This window comes from Aotus nancymaae, unplaced genomic scaffold (genome assembly GCF_030222135.1).
Source record: "Aotus nancymaae isolate 86718 unplaced genomic scaffold, 86718_ANA_hifiasm-v0.15.2.pri h1tg000058l, whole genome shotgun sequence".
Taxonomy (NCBI): domain Eukaryota; kingdom Metazoa; phylum Chordata; class Mammalia; order Primates; family Aotidae; genus Aotus; species Aotus nancymaae.
Window position 1 is genome coordinate 9,909,736 of NW_026988472.1, and position 15,474 is coordinate 9,925,209.

Here is a 15,474-nt window from a genome sequence, read left to right on the forward strand (position 1 = left end):
CCTGTGAAGAGAAGGAAGATGACCTCATGGCCCTGCTCTTTCGAGGTCAGGAGGCCCTTCTCCCTTAGAGACCACAGAACACACAGCAGGATGCGCCAGACCCGCCCTATGCTCACTGCCTACTCCTCACCCTCACTCACACTTCAGCCCTCAGGACTGACATGTGGGCCTACCAGATGAGTCTCAGTAGAAGAAAAAGTGTCCAGACGGCAGGAACAGTACTGCACACCCTCCCAGCTCCCTGGCGTTCTCCAACTGGGCAAACACACTGACCAGAAGACAACCAGGGAACATGCGCACTGAGGTGGGAGCCCAAGGAGCATGTGCAGCTGGGGGAAGGGGAGTGCTGCCTTTCCTAGCCCCATACACCAAACCCCCGATTCCCATCCCCACTGAGGATAATGGAATCTGACCTCCCTCTGCTGTTTCCTATGCCTCTGGGACTCAAATAAATAGTGCTCCCCTCAAAACTCACTCCATCTTCAACTGAACCCCCCTCCCCTATAGGACCCTCTCTTGCCCTGGCCCCACCATGGGGACAAGGACCATGGTGACTGACTAGAAAGACAGGTAGACCACCTGATAAAACAGAAATAACGACCTACCCCAAAAAGAAATTGTTCAACATGAACAAGTCAGAAAAAGACACTGAAAGAAGAATGAATACAACCTCAAGGGCCTGTAGGAAAATACAAAACATCTATCATTTATAGCATCAGAATCACAGAAGAAGTAACAGTACCAGGAAAACAAGAGCCTAGGACAGCCAGAGTGACACCATTTGAAAATCAACTCCATCTTCAAACTAACAAGACACATTCCTTACCAGTCACAACCCATGGCCCTAACATGTTTGTAGTTGAGAAAACAGACTGAAGGTACTTATAAGGACATGGTCCCACAGCAGTGAAAAGTGCAGGGGTCCCAACACCCATAGCAATATATGCTTTAAAAATCATTATGCTTTCACGTACTTACACACTGGAAAGTCAAAGATAGTTTTCTTTAAATTAATAGAATGATAAATTTAATCATGCTGTTAGCCCACCCTCAAAAAGGTACAGATAAGGTTAGTCTTTACATGGATAAAAGCCCGATATAAGAAAAACCTGGTCAGGCCAAGGCTCATGCCTGAAATCCTAGTATTTTGGAAGGCTGAGCTGGGCAGATCACTGGAGTTCAGGAGTTCAAGACCAGCTGTAAGCAACATGACAAAATCTCATCACTACAAAAAGAAAAAAAAAAAAAGAAAAAGAAGCTGCACATGGTGGCAGGTACCTATAGTCACAGCTACTCAGGAGGCTGAAGTGCGATTATTGCTTGGGCCAAGAAAGTCAAGGCTGCAGTGAGCTCGGATAACACCACTGCACTCCAGCCTGTGTGACAGAGTGAGACCTTGTCTCAATTTTTAAACATACAGTATAAAAAAGTACAAATTTATCAACCTAATTCATTACATTAACAGATTAATAGGAAAAAATTCCTTGGTAATCAAAATAGATGCACTGTTTGATGAAATTCAACATATATTCAAAATGAATACTCTTAGCAAATTAGAACAGAATGGAATGACTTACTCTGATAAAGTCCAAAACTACTACAGTAAATATGATGGTGAAATGCTTAAATATTTTCATTTCTCAGCATGGATAAGACAAGGATGTCCACTATCACCATTGTACCAGGTGGGTCTGCCCATAAATTCAGAAAAGGAAATAAAACTCTTCAAAATGGCAGCAACAGGCCTGGTGTGGTGACCAACGCCTGTAATCCCATCACTGTGGGAGACTGAGAGGGGTGCATCACTTGCACTAAAGAGTTCAAGAACAGCCCTGGAAACATATCAAAACCCCATCTCTACAAAAAATACAAAAGGAAATAGAAAAAAATGGCAGAAACACAACTACTCTTATTCAAAGATGATATGACTCTGTATGTTGAAGACTGAAAAGGATCTAGAAGTAAACTTTTAGAATTCATAAGCATATTTAACAGGTTGCTGGATAGAAAAATCCATATATAAGTATTAGGTCTCTACATATCACCTCAAACAGAATATAACATTTCAAAGAATGATATATATTTCACAGCATCAAATACCTAGAAATAAAGTTTACAAAAGATGTGCAAGACTTCTTTGCAGAAGGCTATGAAGCTTTATTGAGAGAACTTTAATGAACAACTTTCCAACATGAAAGCAGCATCATTTGAGCGTGTCTTCTTTTAACACTGTGATTGCTTTTCACCTGTAACAGAAACACAACAGTTGGGAACATGACTTAGCAACAGATAATTTAGATGACCCTAAAGGCATACAAAGCACATTACACTTTGGGTTTTCTAAAATGGACTACAAACAGAACCCTAAGGGTGATCCTGTGTCTTACATCCAATTAAACCCCTATATAAACTTTGAGGGTAGAACTGCAGAATTTAAGAGTAATTTCATCCCTAAACATTAAGTGCTTCCTTTAAATTCAAAAGCACTTATAATTAACAGTCAGTAATTCGGAAAACACATGTGAAAAACATACTTCAGTTGATTACTCAGAAAGTATTAAAGTCATGGTCTTTGAACTTCAAATCTTATCAACTCATGTCTCAAAAGCTGAAATTTACATATAACATTTGATACAGCTAGAGGTGATTATATCATCTATGTGCCTACAGTCTTATTAGAAATAGTGCCTCATGAAGACTGACAGTAGGGCAGGGAGGGTGTTTAACAAAGGATCTTTTTTTTTTGAGACAGGGTCTTGCTCTGTCGCCCACGCTGGAGTGCAATGGTGCAATCGCGGTTCACTGCAACCTCCGCTTCCCGGTTCAAGAGATTCCCCTGCCTCAGCCTCCCGAGTAGCTGGAATTACAGGCACCCGCCAACACACCTGGCTAATTTTTGTATTTTTAGTAGAGACGGGGTTTCACCATATTGGCCAGGATAGTCTTGATCTCCTGACCTCGTGATCTACCCACCTCAGTCTCCCAAAGTGCTGGGATTACAGGTGTGAGCCAATGCACCTAGCCCAGAAGAATCTTACTCACACCCATGCTAAGCATCACTGATCTACATTCCACAGATAATAGAAAGTAAAAAGTCTCTTGCCACTTGATAATTCAGTCACTTAAGGTTTTCTTGAAAGAATATTGAAAAAGCAATTATTCATTAACAGCCAGAGAATCCAGGCCTGGGCAACATAGTGAGACCTCATCTCTACAATAAATTTTAAAAAAAAAAAAAAAGAACAAAAACAAAAACAAAATTAGGCACAGTAGCTTGTGCATGTAGTTCCAGCCACTCAGGAGGCTGAGGTGGGAAGATTGCTTGAGCCTGGGAGGCAGAAGTTGCATTGAGCTGAAATCGCACCAGTGTACTCCAGCCCTGGTGACAGAGTGAGACTCTATCTCAAACAAACAAACAAACAAACAAAAGAAGCCGGAAAATTCAGAATTTGACAGGATCTAACAATAGGCATTCAGGTCTCCACACAGAAAAACAAACATGAAGCAGAGTGCCTGCTCACTTTCTTCGTAGCAATGAAATCTCAATTCACAGGTTTGCAAATGACACAGGCCAGGGTTTCATGATTTATGAAAAACAAATCATACAAACAGATGATCTCTATATCCTATGCATTCTATTCAACAGGATCAGAGTATGAAAGAAGCAATGTGTTACATATTTGTTCAAAGCAGACCTTTACAAAAGCATCTTATAATTAGGGACTATTGGTTTAAGGACTTAAAATCAAATGTTTTCATTCAAGATGACTTTGACTCAGTGTGTTTCTATATCTGACAGTTTATAGGTCAGGTGCTGGGGCCTAAACTACGTTTCAAATAACCTTTATGTTATAAGAACTCTATTATTAAGGAGTCAGTACTGTTACCTCTCTGTTATTAAAAATATAATACTGGGTCAGGCAGGGAGGCTCATGCCTGTAATCCCGGCACTTTGGAAGGCCGAGGCAGGTGGATCACCTGAGGTCAGGAGCTTGGGACCAGACTGTACAACATGACAAAAGCCCATCTCTACTCAAAATACAAAAATTAGCTGGGTGCATTAACACACGCCTGTAATCCTAGCTACTGGGGAGGCTCAGCCAGGAGAATCACTTGATCCTGGGAGGTGAAAGTTCCAGTGAGCTAAGATGGCACCCCTGCACTCCACCCTGGGCCACAGAGTGAGGTTCCATCTCAAAAACAATAAAAGAAGAAGACGGTAATACTGTGGAAACAAACACCCTACAATTTGCATGCCTCATAAATTGCATACCTGCTTCTGGCGGTTTCACCTGCTCTGGATTTGGCAGGAGCATCTCCTGGACATCAAGACCATCTCCACGCTCACACCCAGTCTTCGGGTGAACCTGTTCCTGGTTCAGGCTCCAGGTTCAGAACTTAACTATTTAAGTTCTATTTCTATTCTAGAAATAGAAATTATTTCTATCTCATGTTAATTATTTCTATCTCATGTATCAGCTTCAGGCTCCGGCCCTTTAAAATTAAAAAAAAAATTATCAATTTAAGCAGTAAAACATGAAATATGAATAAGGAAATCATATTCATCCTCTCGGTGTATTAAATAAAAGATTTAGCTAGTGTCATAATAAATGTGTTCATAACAATCCCAGAAACATTATTTCAGGAGTCTGTTAGCAGAAAACAGGAAAACAGGGTTTTCCAAATATTACCCTCTTCCTGAAGACTGCCCTCACACAACGTTGCTGCCTCCTTTGCACCACTCTGTTATTGGCCTTCTGAGTGTCCTTATCATATTAAATGACTCAAGGCAGAAATCCTGTCTCTCATAGCACTTACACTCCTAGCACTTAAGACTCTTATATGGCCTGAGTAGCCACCAATGAACGCTGAGTGAAAAATCTTTAAAACATACACGAAAAAGCCCAAACTGCTGAACATCCTGCAAACCAACTGGTCTATCCTCTTCAAAAATGTCCATATCATGAATGACAAAGAAAAATTAAGGAACCATTTGCGATTAAAGGAAACTAAAACCACATGACAAGCACATGCAGTACATGATCCTGAACTGGACTCTGCATTAGAAAAAAAAAATTCTGTAAAGGAAATTATCTGGGCCAGACATGGTGGCTCACGCCTGTAATCCCAGCATTTTGGGACGTCAAGGTGGGCAGATCAGGTGAGGTCAGGAGTTCAGTACCACCCTGGCCAACGTGGTGAAACCCCATCTCTACTAAAACTACAAAAAAAGAAGAAACATTAGCCAGGCGCAGTACTTGGCAACTGTAGTCCCAGCTACTAAGGAGGCTGAGGCATGAGAATCCCTTGAACTTGGGACGTGCAGGTTGCATTGAGCCAAGATAGCAATACTGCACTCCATCCTGGCCAACAGAGTGAGACTCCATCTCAAAGAAAGAAAGAAAGAAAAAACATTGTCTGAATAATTGGGAAAATTTGAGTACACACTGTGTATGAAATGACTGCATTTTCACATTGTTAAATTTCCTGATTTTGATCTTTGTGCAGTGCTGATCCAAGGAATAACTTTTTCTTTCTTCTGATGATATACACACACTCAAGTACATACAGTAAAGGGTCATAATACCTGAAGCTTTATCTAAACAATTCACCATTAATAACAATAAACATAATATCCATGAGTGTGTGTGCAAGTGTGTGGGCAGCAGGGTAAGACAGGGAGGGTAGATATATCAAACCAATGGAGCAAAAGCTATTAACAATTGGTGAATCTAGGTGAAAAGTATACAAGTTAATTGTACTATAACTGCAAATTTTCTACAAATGTTATGTCTTGAAAATATACGAATGAAAATTTAGAGGACTATATGACAACTACACCAAATGTGGGTAGACAGGAGTTTTTTTGTTTGTTGTTGTGGTAAAAAAAATACACAACATAAAATTTACCATCTTAACTATTTTTAAGTGTTACAGTTCAGGAAGGAGCTGTATTTGCAACATTACCAGCAACTAGGAACAAACTTTCTATGTTTGTTTTTCTATATCATGAAACCTTTATGTATTTCTTTATTTGTTAGCAATGAGGTCTCGCTATGTTTCCCAGGCTGGTCTTGAACTCCTGGGCTCAAGCAATCCTTTCACCTCAGCCACCCAATTAGCTGGGACTATGTGTGCACAGCATTCAGCCCAGGTTGAGACCTTTCTCTCAAATAACAATCTAAGGATAAACCACAGGACTTGTACAATGCCTATATTCAGCCATAGAGTATTAAAAGCAGTGGGCATCAGCTAAGAAATCTGAAGTCTACAACATGGATAGGAATTCAGTTATAATTACAATTTAAATTTCTGAGGATTCATTAGCTGAATGGATTTGAGGACTATGAAAAATCTTCCATTCATGACATCCATTACCTATTGGTGTAAAGAGAAATGTAAATTTTTTCAAATAAAGTTATATTTAGGTCCAAAGGTCCTAAATGTAATATTCCATAAATGAACCACATGCAGAACAAAGCACCAAAATAACATGGTTTGTGAATCACAGCAAATATACTGTCCTGCACAGAGAATAAGGGAGTCGGGGAACAGCAATTAATGGGCATCGTTGTCAGTCATATTCTAGCAAATTTTAACAGTGAATCCCTAGAATAATCCATGACTTGAGTTAAATAAATGATTTGTTTCAAACTATTTTATCTAGGAGAAATTATTTCTATCTCATGTTAATCTCAGGAAGGATAATTCTTTTTTTGCTTTTTCTAATCATAACAGGATCGAATCACATCCTAAACCCACTTAGAAAATCATACTAAACCAGCTACCTGTATGGCAGTATGCTGATTTATCCAGCTTTCAATAAACTTACCATATAAAAATAAGAATCAATGGAAATGGTGGCCAACATTCAGCAACTTGGTTTTTAGAGTTGCTCCTGCTCTTCTGAACTGGGTCAATTCTTGGGCCACGACTAAGCTACGTTACAGTAAAATACAAAATACAAATTTTACATTCACCACTCAATTGTTCTTCGTTATAACACCAAAATACCTAGAAATAAAGTTCACACAAGATGCGCAAGACTTCATTGCAAAGGGCTGTATAGCTTTATTGAGAGAACGTTCATGAGCAACTTTCCAACATGAAAGCAGCCTGCATCATTTGAGCATGTCTTCTTTTAAAGCTTTGATTGCTTTTCACCTGTAACAGAAACACAACAGTTGGGAACATGACTTAGCAACAGATGATTTAGATGACCCTAAAGGCATACAAAGCACATTACACTTTGGGTTTCCTAAAATGGACTACAAACAGAACCCTAAGGGTGATCCTGTGTCTTACATCCAATTAAACCTCTGTACACACTTTGAGGGTAGACCTGCAGAACTTAACGGTAATTTCCTCCCTAAACATCAAGTGCGTCCTTTAAATTCAGAAGCACTTATCATTAACAGTCGGTAATTTGGAAAACACATATGTAAAACATACTTCAGTTGATTACTCAGGAAGTATTAAAGTCATGGTATTTGAACTTCAGATTTTATCAACTCATGCCTCAAAAGTTGAAACTTACATGTAACATTTGATATGGTTGGAGGTGATTGTATCATGTATGTGTCTACAGTCTTACTAGAAATAGTGGTTCATGAAGACTGACAGTGGGGCAGGGAGCATGCTTAACACAGGCATCTTACTCACACCGATGCTGAGCATCCCTGATCAACATGCCACAGATGATTGAAACTAAACAGTCTCAAGCCATTTGATAACTCAGTCACGCAAGGTTTCTTTGGGAAAAGATTTAAAAACCAATTATTCATTAAGAGCCAGACAATCCCAGGCTGAGCAACATAGTGAGACCTCATCTCTATAGTAAATTAAAAAAAAAAAAAAATTAGGCACAGTGGCTTGTGCATGTAGTTCCAGCCACTCAAGAGGCTGAGGTGGGAGGATCGCTTGAGTGTGGGAGGCAGAGATTACAGTTAGCTGAAATCCCACCACCGTACTCCAGCCTGGGTGACAGAATGAGACTCTGTCTCAAACGAACAAACAGAAGAAGCCAGAGAATTCAGAATTTGACAGGATCTAACCATACGCATTCAGGTCTAAGAAAGTGCCCACTCACTTTCTTAGCAGCAATGAAATCTGAACTCACAGGTTTTCAGATGACACACGCCAGGGTTTCACGATATATGACAAACAAATCATACAAACAGAAGAGCTTTGTATCCTATGCATTCTATCCATCAGGATCACAGTATGAAAGAACCAGAATGAAAAATGATTTTAATATATCTGACTTAAACTCACTATTTGTATAGTAACTAAAGATAGGTTGAGAAGTTAAAGGATCCCCTCAAAATCTCACAAATGCTCTTAAGAGAGCTGCTATTGGAACCTGCATCAAGGGCTTCAGAGTATTTCACACCAACTGGTGGGTGTTACAAATGCCTTATGTATTTGTTAAAAGCAGACCTTTACAAAGAGTCTGAAAAATATGAGCCATCGGTTTAAGGATTTATACTCAAAAGTTTTCATTCAAGATGACTTTGACTCAGTGTATTTCTGTATCTGACAGTCTATAGGTCGGGTGCTGAACTATGTTGCAAATAACTATTATGTTAGAAGACCTCTATTGTTAAGGAGGCAGTATCGCTACCTCTCTGTTATTAAAAATGTAATCCTCGGTTTGGCGCGGTGGCTCACACCTGAATCCTGGCACTTTGGGAGGCTGAGGCAGGTGGATCACCTGAGGTCAGGGGTTCGGGACCAGCCCGCGCAACATGGCAAAAGCCCGTCTTGACTAAAAGTACAAAAATTAGCTAGGCTGGGAGGCGAACGCCTGTAATCCCAGCTACTCGGGAGGCTCAGGCAGGAGAATCACTTCAACTTCGGAAACGGAAGTTCCTGTGAGCTAAGATGGAACCACTGCACTCCACCTGGGCAACAGAGCGAGACTCCGACTCAAAAACAGTAATAATAAGAATATCATACTCTGGAAACAGACACCCTACAACTTGCATGCCTCATAAATTGCCTACCTGCTTCTGGCGGTTTCACCTGCTCTGGATTTGGCAGGAGCATCTCCTGGACATCAGGACCATCTCCACGCTCAGGCTCACGCCCAGTCTTCGGGTCAACCTGTTCCTGGCTATCAGCTTCAAGCTCCGGCCCTTAAAAACGAAAACAAAATTATCCATTCAAGCAGTAAAACAGGAAATGTGAATAAGGAAATCATATTCATGCTCTCGGTCTTATTAAATAAAAGCTTTAGCTAGTGTCATAATAAATGTGTTCATAACAATCCCAGGAACATTATTTCAGGAGTCCGTTAGCAGAAAACAGGAAAACGGGGTTTTCCAAATATTACCCCTTCTTTCCCGAAGACTGCCCTCACACAACTTTGTTGCCTCCTTTGCACTTCTCTGTTATTGGACTTCTCAGTGTCCTTATCGTATCAAATGACTCAAGGCTGAAATACTGTCTCATAGCACTTACAGTCCTAACACTTAGACGTCTAATATGGCACGAGTAGCCACCAATAAACGCTGAGTGAAAATCTCTGAAACATACACGAAAAAGCCCAGACTGCTGAACGTTCTACGAACCGACTGGTCTATCCTCCTCAAAAATGTTCGTATCATGAATGACAAAGAAAAATTAAGGAACCATTCCAGATTAAAGGAAAGTAAAACCACATGACAAGTACATGCAACATGTGATCCTGAACTGGACTCTGCATTATATAAAGAAATTCTATAAAGGAAATTATCTAGGCTGGGCATGGTGGCTCACGCCTGTAATCCCCATCATTTTGGGATGCCAAGGTGGGCAGATCAGGTGAGGTCCGAAGTTCAAGACCAGCGTGGCCAACGTGGTGAAACCCCACCTCCATTAAAAATAGAAAAAAAAGCAGAAAAGAAAAAGAAACATTAGCCAGGCGCGATGGCCGGCAACTGTACTCCCAGCTACTCAGAAGGCTGAGGCATGAGAATCCCTTGATCCTCGGACCGTAGGCTGCAGTAAGCCGGGATCGTACTACTGCACTCCAGCCTGGGCAACAGAGTGAGACTCTGTCTCAATAAATGAGTGAATGAACGAACGAATGAATGAATGAATGAAATTGTCTGAATAACTGGCAGAAGTTGAGTACACACTGTACATGAAATGACTGCATTTTCTCATTGTTAAATTTGCTGATTTTGATCTTTGTGCAGTGATGATCCAAGGAATGACTTCTTCTAGGTTCTGACAATATACACACAATCAACTGCACAGGGGAAAGGGCCATAATACCTGAAACTTTATCGAAACAATTGACCATTAATAACAGTAAACATAATATCCGTAAGTGTGTGTGTGTGAGTGTGTGGGCAGCAGGGTAAGACAGGGAGGGAACAGATATCAAACCAACGGAGCAAAAGCTATTAACGGTTGGTGAATCTAGGTGAAAAGTATATGACTTGACTGTAGTATAATTGCAAATTTTCTATAAATGTTACCTCTTGAAAATATACAAATAAAAACTTAGAAGAATATATGACAACCACACTGAATTTACAAAGCCAGGAGGTTTCTTTTGGTTGTGGTACAAAATATATATATATATACACACATGACATAGAATTTATCATCTGAACTATTTTTAAACGTTACAGTTCAGTAAGGACCTATGTGTGCAACATTACCAGCAACTAGAAACAAACTTTGCATGTTTGTTTTCCTATATCGTGAAACCTTTATGTATTTCTTTCTTTGTTTCTATCCTTATTTATTTATTTATTTGTTATCGATGAGGTCTTGCTATGTTTCCCAGGCTGGGCTTGAACTCCGGGGCTCAAGCAATCCTCTCACCTCAGCCTCCTAAGTAGCTGGGACTATGAGTGCATGGCATTCAACTCAGGTTGAGACCTTGCTCTTAAATGAAAATCTGAGGATAAACCACAGGATTTCTACAATGCTTATATTCAGCCATAGAGTACCAGGAGCAGTGGGCATCAGCTAAGAAATCTGAAGTCCACAACATGGATAGGATTTCAGTTACAATTACAATGTAAATTTCCGAGGATTCATTAGCTGAATGGACTTGAGGACTATGGAAAATCTTACACTCATGACACCCATTACCTATTGGTTTAAACAGAAACTTAATCTTTTCCAAATAAAGTTGTATTTCGGTCCAAGGGTCCTAAATACACTATTCCATAAATGAACCCCATGTAGAACAAAGCACCAAAAATTACATGGTTTGTGAATCACAGCAAATATACTGTCCTGCACTGAGAATAAGGGAGTGGGGGGACAGCAATTAATGGGTATTGTTGTCAATCATATTCTAGAAACCTTAACAGTAAATCCCTAAAATAATCAATGACCTGAGTTACATAAATGTTTTGTTTCAAAGTACTTTTTTTTTTTTTTTTTGAGACTGAGTTTCGCTCTTGTCACCCAGGCCGGAGTGCAGTGCTGTGAATCTGGCTCACTGCAACCTCTGCCTCCCAGGTTCAAGTAATTCTCCTGCCTCAGCCTCCTGAGTAGCTGGGATTACAGGCGCCCACCACCACGCCCAGCTAATTTTTGTATTTGTAGTAGAGATGGGGTTTCACCATGTTGGCCAGGCTGTTGTTCTCAAACTTCTGACCTCAGGTGATCGGCCTGCATCTGCCTACCATACTGCTGGGATTACAAGCGTGAGCCACCGCCCCTACCTCAAACTATTTTATCTAGGACAAATTATTTCTCTCATGTTAACCTCAGAATACTTACTTTTATGGTTTTTCTAACCATAAAAGGATTTCATCACCTCTTAAACCCAATTAGAAAATCATACTAAATCGGCCAGGCGTCGTGGCTCACACCTGTAATCTCAGCACTTTGGGAGGCTGAGGCGGGCAGGTCCCAAGATCGAGAGTTCAAGAGCAGCCTGACCAACATGGTGAAATGCCATCTCTATTAAAAATACAAAAATTAATTGGGTGTGGTGGTGGGCACCTATACTCCCAGATACTCAGGAGGCTGAGGGCAGGAGAATTCCTTCAACCCAGGAGACGGAGGTTGCAATGAGCCGAGATCGCGTCACTGCACTCCACCCTGGGCAACAGAGCGAGACTCTGTCTCAAAAAGAAAAAAAAAAAAAAAAAAGAAAAGAAAATCATACTAAACCAGCTCCACATATGGCAGTATCCTGATTCATTCAGTTTTTATCAAACCCATCACATTAAAATATCAATCAAAGGAAACAGTGGTCAAAGTTCAGTGACTCGGTTTTTAGAGCTACTCCTGCTCCTCTGAACTGGGTCTACTCCTGGGCCACTACTAAGCTACCTTACAGTAAACCATTGGAGTTTTAAGCATTTTCAGCAAAATTATTTACTTCTTTTTACATAGATAGATGGTAGAAAGACACAAACTTTGAAACAAAACACAAATTTTGCATTCACCAGTCAACTCTTCTTGGATAAAACCCAATCCCCAAGCCTGCATTCTCTTATTCTTAACGTGGACACGTTTCATCATAGTGAGGGGTTTCCCTAAGCTAAGCTGCAAACTACACACCCTCCTCACTTTTCCAGTCCATTTCAGGCATTCTTTTCATTGTTTTCTTTCCTCCTGTTCCTGCTATGTGGCAATGCATGAGATGCAAACCTCAACCCATCCCCCGCATCCCCGGTAACAGGCATTCTTCTTCCCTTTCCCTTCACCTTGACCTGCAGATGCTCCCTCATCCTCTCCCTCCTGAGCAGGTGCAGGATCCTGACTTTGAGTTGCTGGTTCCCCTTCTTCAGGTTTTGCTGGTTCCACTTCTTTTTCACTGAACTGCTCAGGCCAGGGAAAGTGTGGTGTGTGTGTGTGTGTGTGTGTGCGTGAGCGTGCGCGCGCGCGCGCAAATAAAGAAAAAACAGGTTTGTTATTAATATATGGTTACATATATATATACACACACACAGAATACATAGATATTTCTGATCATAACTAAGCCTAAAGACATTTCTTCTTCATAACAAAGCAGGAAGGAGAAAAAAGGAAAAACAAAAACAAAAAACAAAAAAATAGACGTTTCTCCATCTCTATTGTCTATGCTCAATAAGGTTACTCTACCCACAGGAAGGTTACTGTGAGAACAGTGACCCAGAAGGACTTTGGAAGCTATTACACGACGTGTACACTCTGTCATTAGAAGCTCACCATGAGAAAGAAGTCATGGGCAAAAGCTGAAGAACACAAGAGAGAAACAAAATCCTCCTGAATCAATGTTCCCTTCATGAGACACCATAATCATTTTTATCAGCATGAAACAATTTTATGAGTGTCTATACACCTATGCAGCAACATTATCACAAATATTAATTTCTGCTAATAGAAAATATCGAATTAACATTAAAGCACTCACCAGCACAGGCCCAATCGTCTCAGGAGGTTCTACACAGCGTCTTGGATTAGGCCGATAGGTTGATCTTCCTCGCCAACTCATATTTCTCGCTGAAGAAACAAACAAACAAACAAACAAAAGCCGTGATTGGGAACATGCACTTGAGAGGACAGCTATATTCGATCACTTCCATGGTTAAATGGTAACTTGTCATTTTATTTTTGAAAACGCTCTCACAATAAGTCACACAGTTGAGCATACGTGTGTACCTTTTCCGAGTGCCTGCAAAGCCACTTCTGCTGGCCATGCTGACAGAACAATCATCTTAAGGCGTGTGGCAAAAGGCAGCAGACATGTTTTTCTAAATTGCTTTTGGATGCGCGGTCTGGCTCTGTCGCTCACGCTGGAGTGCAGCAGCGCCATCACAGATCGCTGAAGCCTTGACCTCCCTGCTCAAGGGAACCGCCCTCCTCAGATGAGGTTTAGTTTCACGAGTGAACGCCACATGAAAACACTAGTGAATCACAATTCCCGTGACTACCGCTTGTGACACACTCCGACTTACTAGAGCCAGTCACCCCCTCAAATCAAGTTTGCTTGGACGGCACAGCCTCGCCCAGTCCTTCCCATTGTTTCTGGACCCTCCACGGTGGAGGTGAGACCTGGCGTGGCTTCTCACTCGGACGCTCTGCTCTCCACGATGCTAGGGGGCGCGAAGCAGCCCACAGCCTTCCCAGATGCCAGGCCCATTCTTCACTTTCCACCTCGCCCCCATCCCCTCGCCCCCACCCACGGGGCCCCATTCAGGACTCAGGAATCTGCCCTGTGTGGGGGATTCTGGCACCTCAGGACTTCCATTCCTCCAACATCACCCCCAGCACTTGCCCCAGCTTCACCTGAGCCCCAGACTGCCTCCCTTCTGCGGCCCACCTTCCTCCCTGTCCTGGCCCCTTCACGACCACAAAGCTGATGGTGGCCTCGCAGCCTGTAAAGAGGAGTACGACCTCGAGGCCCTGCTCTTTCGAGGTAAGGAGGCCCTTCTCTTTCAGAAGCCATGAGGCCCTTGTCTCTCAGAGACCACAGACAACGCAGCAGGACCCGCCGGACCCCCACGAAGCTCACTGCCTCCTCCTCACCCTCACTCACACTTCAGCGCCTGGGGGGAATGCTTTCGGGCCTACCAGATGAGTCTCCGTAGAGGAAAACGAATCCGGATGGCAGGAACGCGACACCACACCCACCCTCACAGCACCCTGGCGTCCTTCACGCCGGCGCACACGCTGACCGGAAGACGGCGAGTGAACATGCGCACTGAGACCGGAGCCCAAGGAGCATGCGCAGCTGTCGGTGGGAAAGGGAGGGCTGCCGTTGCAAGCCCCACACCCCAAACTCCCAATTCCCATCCCCGCTGAAGATAACGGAATCCGACCTCCCTCTGCTGTTTCCTGTGCCTCGGGGACTCAAATACCTCAAATAGTGCTCCCCTCAAAACTCACTCCATCTTCAACTGAACCCCCCTCCCATCCAGGGCCCTCCATTGCTCTGGCCTCACCATGGGGACGAGGACCATGGTGACTGCCTGGAAAGACAGGTAGACCACCTGCTGAAACAGAAATAACGACCTACCCCAAATAGAAATCGTTCAACATGAACAAGTCAGAGAAACAGACTGAAAGAAAAATGAATACAACCTCAAGGTCCTGTAGGAAAATACTCAAACGTTTATCTACCATTTGTAGCATCACAATCGCCGAAGGAGAAGTGACAGTACCTGTGAAACAGGAGCCAAGGACAGCCAGAGTGACACCATTTGAAAATCAACTCCATCTTGGAACTAGCAAGACACATTCCTTACCAGTCACAACCCATGGCCCTAACATGTTTGTAGTTGAGAAAACAGACTAAAGGTACCCACAAGGACATGCTCCCACAGCAGCGGAAGGTGCAGGGGTCCCAACACCCATAGCAATATATGCTTCCAAAATAATTATGCTTTCACATACTTACACACTGGAACGTCAAGGATACTTTTCTTTTAATCAGTAGAATGATATATCTCATCATGCTGTCAGCCCACATGCACAAGGATACATATAAGTTTAGTCTTTACATAGATAAGACCCCTATATAAGAAATACATG

At 42.1% G+C, this 15,474-nt stretch overlaps 1 protein-coding gene across 1 annotated transcript; it reads right to left on the reverse strand.

Annotated features, from left to right (window-relative positions):
• Window positions 1–2,223: 2,223 nt before the first annotated feature.
• Window positions 2,224–13,435, reverse strand: GAGE10 (G antigen 10). Its single transcript, XM_012471570.1, has 5 exons — window positions 13,357–13,435; window positions 12,666–12,791; window positions 9,106–9,137; window positions 4,274–4,367; window positions 2,224–2,246 (listed from the first exon to the last, which is right to left on the reverse strand). The coding sequence occupies exons 1-5, from the start codon at window positions 13,433–13,435 to the stop codon at window positions 2,224–2,226; spliced, it is 354 nt and encodes a 117-aa protein (XP_012326993.1).
• Window positions 13,436–15,474: the final 2,039 nt, after the last annotated feature.